Below are 10,759 nucleotides of genomic sequence, written 5' to 3'. Positions count from 1 at the left end.
CTATAGCTGGATCTTGAGGAAGCGCTATTCCTATTTGTCTGAGGAAGAGCCAGATTGCTTTCCAGAGTGGTTGTATAAGTTTACATTCCCACTTGCAGTGGAGGAGGGTTCCCCTTTCTCCACAACCTCTCCAGCATGTGTTGTCACTTGAATTTTTAATCTTAGCCATTCTGATGGCTGTAAGGTGAAATCTTAGGGTCGTTTTGATTTGCATTTCCCTTATGACTAAGGACGTTGAACATTTCTTTAAGTGTTTCTCTGCCATTCAATATTTCTCTATCAAGAATTCTCTGTTTAGCTCTGTACTCCATTTTTTAATTGGATTACTTGATTTGTTGCTGTTTAACTTATTGAGTTCTTATATATACTGGATATTAGTCCTCTGTCAGATATAGGGTTGATGAAGATCTTTTCCCAATCTGTAGGACACCTGATTTTTGACAAAGATGCCAAAACCATTCAATGGAAAAAAGGCAGCATCTTCAACAAATGGTGCTGGTCTAACTGGATGTCTACATGTAGAAAAAAGGAAATAGATCCATACTTATCATCCTGCACAAAACTAAAGTCCAAGTGAATCAAAGACCTCAATATAAAACTAGACACACTAAACCTGTTAGAAGAAAAAGTGGGGGAGAGCCTTGAACTCATTGGCACAGGAGATAACTTCCTGAACAGAACACCAACAGCACAGGCTCTAAGAGCAACAATCAATAAATGGGACCTTATGAAATTGAAAAGCTTCTGTAAAGCAAAGGACACTGTCGTCAGAACAAAATGACTGCCTACAGATTGAGACTTGATTTGTGATGGAATATGTAGTCAGTTTCGGAGAGGGTTCCATGAGGTGATGAGAAGAAGGTATATATATTTTTTGTGTTTAGTGGAAATGTTTTGTAGATGTCTGCTAGGTCCATTTGACTGATAATGCCGGGTAGTTTCTTTGTTTCTATGTTTAGTTTCTGTCTTGCTGAATTGTTCAGTGATGACAGTGGGGTGTTGCAGTCTCCCACAATTAATGTGTGGGGTCCAATGTGTGATTTAAGCTTTAGTAATTTTTAAAAAATGAATGTGGGTGCTTTTGCTGGTAGTAGTACAAACTTTTATAGCCACCATGGAAATCAGTATTTGGATTTCTCAGAATGTTGGAAATTCATCTACCTCAAGATCCTAGATACTAGTCTTGAGCAAATACCCAAAGAATGCTCCATCCTACCAAAAGGATACCTACTCAACCATATTCATTTCTTCCGTAGACAGAAGCTTGAACTAATATAGATGTCACTCAACCAAAGAATGGATAAACATTTAGACAATGGAGTATTACTCAGCTGTTAAAAATGACATCATGGATTTGCAGACAAATGGATGGGACTAGAAAAAAAATCATCACAAGTGAGGTAACTCAAGTACAGAAAAATAAATATGGCATGTATTTGCTTATATGTGGATATTAGCCATTAAACAAATGATAACCAAGCTACAACCCATAGTTCCGGAGAGTTCAGGTATAGAGAAAGGGATTTTGGGCCACACATAGATTTCACTGGAATGAAGAAATAGAATAGAATTTAGGGGGTGGATTGGTGATGGTAGGGATGTGGAAGAAAAAGGTATGGAAGGGTTGGGAAGAAGAGGTTTAGGGAAGGAATGCAGGAAAAGACAGCTAGAATTTAACGGCATTTCAGGGGTACTATAGAAACCTCGTACATTGGAAATTTTCTAAAATATATGATCTAATGAAGTCTTAAAATAATGAGGCAGAGAGAGCCCCAACTGGTCATCTCTTGTTACCAAAGGAAGCCTCCAGTATGAGTATTGCATTACATCTAATTAATTTGATTTTTAAAGGGGTAGACAGAAATCCCCAAACAACTCAGGAAGTTGTGCATGTTGTAAACTGACAGCAAGGGCCCATTTCTGAAGATAACACCTACACAACTCACTGGACATGTAGAGGTTGAGCTGGTGCCTACACAGAACTGTCACTCCCTTTTTCTGGTGTTTTTGTTATGGGAAAGTACTTTGCAGCCTACCAAAAGAGAAATGTAATCATCAACCTAGGTACAAAGCCTTTGATCTGCAATCTTTCCTGCCTTTCAAATATGCTAGAGCAGTGGTGGCACAACACTTGTGCCACCAATACCTTATTTGGCTTAATCCCCATGCCTGGAGATTAAACCCATCCTGGACACTGCTTGGGTAACCAAGAACCAGAGATGAGATAACCCAGAAACCTAGGGTAAAAACAAATACTACTGGTCTCAAAAAAATAACAATAAAATACTTATAGATCATTGTCTTGTTCAGCCATCATCAGAGAAACTTCCTCCTATGGCAGATGGGAACAAATACAAAGAAGCACAGCCAGACATCAACCACACACACACACACACACTGAGAGAGAGATAGAGAGAGAGAGAGAGAGAGAGAGAAAGAGAGAGAGGAGAGTCCTTGAAAGATATAGCTCTAAATAGGATGTTTATAGAGGAATTTTATTCCAGCAGCTTGGCTGCTCTGATCACATCCAAAGACCTTCTAGGCCTGTTTGATCCAGTTGGAATGCAGACATAGTTTTACTGCAAAATTTAATCCCAAACAATGAAGGTGAAGTTAGTTTGGAGAAGGAAGCACCCATGTTTGAAGGTGATGTCTAATTGAGTGGCAGACAAAATGACAAATCAAAGAGAGATTTGACAGAATGCCCAAATCTCATGAGAACAGACAGGAAAGAGAAGTGACTTAAGAGAGCAGTGCAGGGCAGGGGGTGGAAGGAGGAGGCAGTTTTACCAGGAGAGTTTAGAAACAGTTTGAAAGAGGAAACAAGCCACAGAATAAGAAATAGCCAGAAGATTAAAACAGATTTCCAGAGTTAGTCTGAGGCCAAGCAGAGAAATTCATTAAGAAACTGAAAGAAGTCAGACTGAATCAGTCAGCTTGGAAAGGAGTTTGATCCAGAACAGCAAATTGAACCAGCCAGCCAGAGAGAGAACTAGAAATAGTGAGCTTACTCAGCAGTAAGTCAGAGGCTGAACTCATTCTAGGCCTAGATTAGATTGTACAGAGGCTAGAAGCTTCCAGGACTATGCCTAGGTTATCAAATGGAGATGACAAAAATATCAGGTGAATAAAAGCTACTTTTACAGATGTTTCCACCAAATTTTTTCTCTCAGAGCTCAGGGTCTTCATAGAAGAGGAGGTAAAATTAGTGTAAGATTCAGAGAGGATGGAGGACACCAGAAGAACAAGGCTTTCTAAATCAATGGAGCAAAACTCATATGAACTCAGAGAGACTGAAGCAACACACACAAAGCTGACACGGGTCTTCACAAAGTCCTCTGCCTATATAGTATGGCTTTCAGTTTAGTATTTTTAGAGAGTGTGAACAAGTGAGTCTCTGGTTCCAGTGCCTTCTTCTGGGACTCTTTTTCTTCTTTTGGTTTGCTTTGTCTAACTTTGGTTTTGTTTTATTTTATATTTTATTTTGTTATGTTTTGTTATCTCTTAAAAAAAACTGTTGTTTTTCAGCCAGGAGTAATAATGCATGCCTATAATCCCAGAACTCAGAGAGGCAGAGGCAGAGGCAGAGGCAGAGGCCAGCAGATCTCTGTGAGTTCAATTCTAGTCTGGTTTACAAAGTGAGTCCAGACAGCCAAGGCTACACAAGAGAAATCCTGTCTCCCAAAACAAACAAATAAAACACACTCACAAAAAAACAACTCCAAAAAATCCAAACCAACTCCCCCACAAAAACAAAAAACAAAAAAACCCTATTCTTTTCTAATGAGAGACAGAAAGGGAGTACATTTGGATGGGAGGAGAGGTGGGGAGGAACTGGGAGGAGTAGAAAGAGAAAAAAAACTCTAATCAGGCTATATCATAAAGAATTACCCAAAATAAAAATCTTAGATCATTTTCAAAAGTGAAAAAGAAACATAAAACATAAAAGCATTACATTAAAAAACTTTCAATACTTTGCTCACAAATGTAATACATTTTTGAGGTGATATATTTCTTGATTAATTTGCTATCACCATCTACACTGTAAAATACGGAAGAACTTAAAATTATATCTCATTAATGGGTTCAGTATTAATCAATAAAAATGACTGCTGAATCTGGGCCTGGTCACACATGCCTATAATCCCAGCACTATGAAGCAGGAGGATCAGGAGTTCAAGATCTGTTTTTATCTACATCGAGAATTTGAAGTCAGCTTGGGCTATAGAAAACCATGTCTAAAAAATCCAATTAACCATGAATAAAGTGTAATAATTAATAAAGAATTAAAAAAATCCAACTAACCAATTAATCTCACAGCCAACCAAAATTTTCAAAAAGAAAATTACAAAAGAATAAACTCTCACATTCTTGCCTTGACTTTCTAGTGTTTGTGTTTTGACAGAGTTCTTCATTTTTCATTGAAGAACAACTGAACTCATGGGAGCTAGGAATTTAGAGGAGAGTCCACTGTGACTCCTTACTGCATCCTGACCTCACATGCACAGGAGAGTGTGATCATTCTGGCTAGAAAGCCAACAGTGTTCCCTACAAGACAACTATCCGGGGCTGGAGAGATGGTTCAGAGGTTAAGAGCACTGGTTGCTCTTCCAAAGGTCCTGTTTTAAATTTCCAGCAACCACACGGTGGCTCACAACCATCTACAATGAGATTTGGTGCTCTCTGCTACCATGCAAGTGTACATACATAATAAATAAATCTTAAAAAAAAGACAACTATCCAGACTCCATCCACCACATTCACTGCTGCTTCCATGAGGTAGCCATTCCATTGGACCTGAGATGGTCACGTGCGTGCAAGTCATGCTGGCTCGCTACTCTTGTTTTCAGCAGACACCACCTGTTTTGCTTGGTTAAGCCTCCTGTTTTGCTTGGTTAAGCCTCCTGTTTTGCTTGGATATGTTTACTTGGACAGTCCTTTGTGGTTTACCTATATAAGTGGTTTACTCTGTAATAAAGATGACAACTTGATCAGAGCACTTGGTGTCTTGGTGTCATGTCTTTGTGTTCTCTGTCTCTTATAATTCCCAGACCCTTGTGCAGGTGGTTACTATTGGTGGTCGCGGACGACTACAGGTGGTGTCGAAACCTGGCATTGAACCTGACAACGACGGACTTGCTGAGGAATGCTATGACTTAGGACGTCCATTGGGCCAAAAGGAAAGCACATCGGTGATCGCCCATCAGCAAGAGTGCAAGGTAAGGGCCAGACAGCGCAATATGGGACAGAGCAATAGCAGGGGAGCGTTTATTGAAACACTCAAACAATTACTCAAAACACGAGGAGTTGGGTTTGAAAGTTGAACTCTTCAGGACTTTTTAAGTCAAGTAGATGCTAATTGTCCCTGGTTTCCTGAAAGTGGGACTTTGAATATAGTGGTTTGGGACCGAGTGGGTAACCCCAGAACTGGCCTAAAGGGCCTACCATTACCCACCTTCAGGGAATTGGGCATTCTCAAAATACTGAATATAGTTCTCAAATGCTTACTTGGAAAGATGAGGAGGAAAATTCAGGAACTGTGAAACCTTTTGTCATTAAAGGATTGCCTGATAATTATGGGAAGAGAAACTTGCATATAAGGGACACACAGGGATTTTGAAAATGCTGCACATCCTGGACTAGTCACTGTATAGACGACACTGATAAACACTTTGTATTCAGATGCCAAAGAAAACTAATTGCAAAGTTGATTTACTTTTTATTAAGTTCTGTAGAGCTGCTGTTTTAATGTATTTGGGGTTTTTCTTTGGTCCATCCAAAGAGTAAATGTAGAACAGTCTACTGAACTGCAGTTTCTGAAATACATTATTTCTTCTGAAATAAAACTGAGCAATAGCTTGTTGGCAATAACCATCTTGCAGCTATGCAACTTTGAAAAGTCTAAATTTGCAGGTCTCAGTGCTGGGGCCGAAATGACTCTGTCCTACTTCATTGTACTATGCATTTCCAGGCAGTTTTCCCATGTTTGGATAAAATGTTTAGCAAGTTGTAAACTTAAATACCTTATGAAAAGGGTGAAATAAACACTTCTGCAGTGGGACTTGGAGTAATTTGAGGGACATTTTATATACTTTTAAAAATCAGAATTTAATTGGGAACCCAGATTTCTAGCAACTTGTATCTTTAGTTTTCCAGATAATCTGGAAGCTAGCATTTGATAAATGATTTTTTAAGCAAATATAAAAATTTTGTTAATTTATGATTTATTAATGTCTTACTGTAATTGAAAATGTTGTGGATACTTTTAAATTCAGTCTTTGGAGAAAGAACTGTAATAAGCAAAATTATGTGAAGAGATTGTTGTCCCACAGACTAGACATATAAGCAAATGTTAACAAATTCTCAGTTGCTCTTTGCCTTCAGTACATAATGCAGAGCATCGCACCTGTTCAAGAGCAGAACCGCTCTCAGGCTTTATGGAAGTCACCTTAGCTTTTGCAGCCTGAGGCACGTGTTCCAGAGACCAGAGATCAAAGTGTATGTGCCTTCTTCAGTCTTTCTATTTGAGAAGGAAGGTACAGCAGCTGGACCAGGATGGAAGGGAGCGTGGTTGACCGTCCTTAAGTGTGGAGGGGCGAGCTCGCCTGAGAGAGAGCAAAAGCGGTGGTACCCGAGCCCAAGTGGCAAGCCACAAAGGGAGCATCCCTGCTCGCCACCTCCCTCCCCAATGTCCTCGCCCATCGAGAGAAAGAGCCTGGACCCATCTGAGGACTGTGCTTCCTATAACAATCGTATCCGTGCCTACAGATCAACTCTGACGAGTGGACTAAGATCAATGAAATGATCTAGGCCAGAGTCCCAGGCACCTTCAGTGAGGTGTTCAATGAAGACACTGTCTCAATGGGGTCTTCATTCTTAGGCACTTTGGAAACCTGAGGGTGTATGAGGCATTTCTTAGGAAATTCTTGACTCTCCCTGGGTATTAAGATATAGCATCCACATGACATAATGCAAAGCTCAAGACTCCAGTGACAACAGGACCAGCCCTTAGAGAGATAAATGGTCACAGACTATCTGTAATAGCTGACAAGATTAGTGGAGGAAATATTTGGGGACCAGCACACACTGTGTCATCATGGTAGGATTTCCAGGATAGGCAGTGTTTGGTCATTTGCTGTTTCTCATCAAAGCCTGCTCCCAAAAGAACTTTGAAGAAAGCTACTAATTTTGATTGGTCCAGCATTTTAGACTGTTCCAAAGAGGACTTTTATATAGCCTGAAATTGCTCAACATTCAAAGACTGGACCACAATTGTTATTGCTTGCTTAATTAACCATTTTCCCAATTTTCTTTGGACCCTGTAACAGGAATTCTACGTGTCCAAAATGTCAGCTAGAAGAAATCCATAAGAATGAGGTCCAATTTTCCTTAAAGGGTAGGTTTTTGGTTGTTTTCTGTGGCCATGGATGTTTATTGTCATTGGGAGATGTTTATAATTATTAATGATCTATTCAGAGTGAAACAAAGTATATACAGGTATATCTTATAGAAATAAGACAAAAGGTAGATTATTGAATCTACTCAACTTAGGGTTTTATTATTCTCAAATAAGGTTAATTAACTTCCTATTTACTCTAATAACTAATTTTATTCCTTCTCAAGTCTCTGATGGGGTTGAAGACCAAATAGTTATAGTTCCACAATTAAACTTAAATTGTTTAGAAGTTAAGAAATCCTTTCATATAGGTAATACCAATAAGGATAAAAGTTTAGGTATAGAACTCTAGGTATAGAGTTATAAATTTAGGTATAGAACGCTAAGCTTGTCAAGATAGATAGGATAATCAGATTCTTTCTCCTAAGTTGCTAAATACGCATGGACTGGATATTGTACATGTAGATTTTACCTAATGGTTTTCATAATTTCATAATTATTATTGTATTAAAAGAAAAGAAGCCTTATGAGTCTTTGGTCATAAATGAAAAAGGGGGAACTGAGGTAGCCATTCCATTAGACCTGAGATGGTCACGTGCGTGCAAGTCATGCTGGCTCGCTATTCTTGTTGTTTTCAGCAGACACCTCTTGTTTTGCTTGGTTAAGTTTCCTGTTTTGCTTGGATATGTTTACTTGGAAAGTCTCTTGTGGTTTACCTGTATAAGTGGTTTACTCTGTAATAAAGATGGCACCTTGAGAGGACTGTCTTGGTGTCATGTCTTCGTGTTCTCTGTCTCTTTTAATTCCCAGACCCTAGTGCAGGCAATTACTATTGGTGGTTGTGGGCGACTACACTTCCAAGCACAGGTGTCAGAATTCTGTCATACAGATGTCTTCTGAACTGGCAGGCGATGGATGGGTCACTATGTTCCTAGTGCCCCAAGGAATGACTAGCAGATGGTACAAGACAGGATTTGTGGAGTTTCCAGGAGGAGGAGGTGACACAGCCACACTGAAAAATGTTCCTGTTTCATTACTAAACACATTTTAGTAAATACTTCGTGTAGTATAAAAAGAACACTATTCAGGGAGCCATCTAATATATTAATTCCCTAAAGGGTCCTATAAAACAAGAAGCTTTTCTTGGTCTCTGTAACATTTTCTGAAACTCTGGCTTATGAAGGAAACATAAGGAAACAAAGGCATCCTTATGCTCATGACTTTCCATGTGATCTGGATGATTATCTTTATGGGAACACCTTGAATTTCCTCATCTTTCTTTGTTTATAGTTAGTGCTACTATTGTGAAGTGTTTCTTTTTATGTATATAATTAATTTCAAGGCTAGTGGTTTAGCTTTGTAGTCTGGAGAAAGGTAAAGACAATGGAGGAAACATAGTTGTGGGAGAGATGGAGAAACAGAGTGAGCAGTAGAGGAAGGTGAAGGAGGAAAATGAAGAGAAGAGGGAGGAAAAGTGGAACAGGGTGTAGAAAATATAGAAGGTAATCAATGGGGTTAGGGGAAGCAGACAGTAGAAGACAAGGTGATCTGGAGTTAGAAATGGAGTAAGTGGGACAGATGATGAAAATAAGAGATGGTAATGAATGAGGAGTTGGAGATAGAGGAGGGAGAGAGAGGAAGAAAGAAAGATGAGAAACCAAATAAACATTTTCAATAGAAAAGGATAAGAAAAAGCAGACTGATTGTAGCTGTAGAAAGAACGAAGAGTGGGAAGAGGAGGGAGGAGGGGAGAGATGATGGGACAAGAAGGAAACTGGCTGTGACCAGGTCTGCAAGATCTTGAGAGTGAGCTAGGTTTACCAACCATTCCCTGACAGGAGCATGATGGCCAAGCCTGTACAGTTTTTACTGGTTTTGATCTGCCTGTTTCACAGCATTTCCAGTCTTCAAGAGGAAGGTAAGGGGTGAGTGTGGCTGGCGGCGAGTTTTTGATGAATTAGCCTTGCACATCGATTCCATATGTAACAAACTCAGATGTTTTGTAGGGGAGGGGCCACCTTGATTTCATGTATCCTAATAATTGAAAATCTATCTTCTATTTTTTTCCATGTGAGTGTGTGTGTGCGCATGCACGCACGCGTGTGTGTAGAAAACAAAATTCTCAAAACCAGCAAGATAAAACTAACAAGAGTGAAAAGAATAGAAATGCTAATTGGGGTGTTCTATTGTCATAAGTCATATCATAGAACAAGTTGTTTCTCCACTTTGATATGTTTTAAATGGCTACATAAGGAGAAAAGAAAGCTTACTTTTGTAAAACCTATTTTATTTCTTTATCAAAGTTGTGTTGTCTTTAATGACTCTAAAATGGCTATTTAAGAAAGGACTTCATTCTGGTTCATGGCTTGTGAGGATTGTGCAGAGATCTACAAGCTACTTTTATGGGTGGCTGACAGTACATATTCATTTAAGCACTCCTCAGCACGTCTTTGCATCTAAAAATAAATAAAAGCCAGAGTAGATAAGTATTTAACAGTTTTAAAGAAAAAAAGAGGAAGAAAAGATTCTCCTATGACTCATTTTGTATCAACTGGAATTCTTATTTTATGATTATTGAAAAACAACACTTTCAAACTTAGCGATGTGTTTTTATTTTAAAATTTAAATACTATTTATTTGTGTATGTGCAGGCACACCTGCATTTCATGGTGTGCATGTGTAGGTCAAAGCAAAACTTGCAGGAATATTTTCTCTTTTTCCACCATGTGGATTCCGGTGATCAAAGGCAGATCATGAGGCTTTGGCAGCAAGCAGTTTTATCCCCTGTGTCATCTTGTTGGCTCATTTCTCCCTTTTACCATGTACACTTTAGACAGAAGATAGGTTAAGAAGCTGCTTAAGATGTTCCTAAGACCTTTCCATTTTCAGCAGGTGGCTTTTTAGGGTATTGATGTCTTATCACTCCATATACTATTAACATCATCTCTGTTATCTAGAGTGAGATCCCCTGGATCCAGGGCTTGTTAGCGTGTAGTTAAAATGATGCAGTGATGGTTTGTTTTCGGTCATCCAACTGTTGCTTATTTATGATCCTTCTTTGGACAGTGCATGAACATTTGCTTCCTGGAGTTATGAAGGGTACAAGGCTTTCTTTTTTTCCACCAAGAGACTTAATCTTCTTTTATAGGAATTTTTTGCCTGCACATATATACATGCACCATGAGCATGGCTGGTGACAATGGAAGGTGGAAGATATGCCCTGTTTTGAAATGGAGTTTCAGATGGTTGTGAGTTGCCATGTGAGCCCTGAGCACTGAGCTGAGGTCCTCTGCAAGAGAAGCAAGTGCTCTTAATCACTGAACCATATTTCCACGTGTCACCTCAGTTTTGTTTTACATTTTC

The 10,759-nt window shown here is 39.1% G+C and overlaps 1 protein-coding gene across 1 annotated transcript in view; it reads left to right on the top strand.

Moving 5' to 3' along the window:
• Positions 1-1,598: 1,598 nt before the first annotated feature.
• Positions 1,599-10,759, top strand: part of Bsph1 (binder of sperm protein homolog 1) — a 35,896-nt gene continuing 26,735 nt past the window's right edge. The window contains exons 1-2 of the mRNA XM_055607381.1: positions 1,599-1,613; positions 5,052-5,219. Of these exons, the coding sequence (XP_055463356.1) occupies positions 1,599-1,613; positions 5,052-5,219 (183 nt within the window). The remainder of the gene's footprint in view (positions 1,614-5,051; positions 5,220-10,759) is intronic.

This window comes from Psammomys obesus, unplaced genomic scaffold (assembly GCF_907164565.1).
Source record: "Psammomys obesus unplaced genomic scaffold, mPsaObe1.curated_primary_1811, whole genome shotgun sequence".
NCBI lineage: Eukaryota > Metazoa > Chordata > Mammalia > Rodentia > Muridae > Psammomys > Psammomys obesus.
This window is presented reverse-complemented; position numbering and strand designations above follow the sequence as displayed.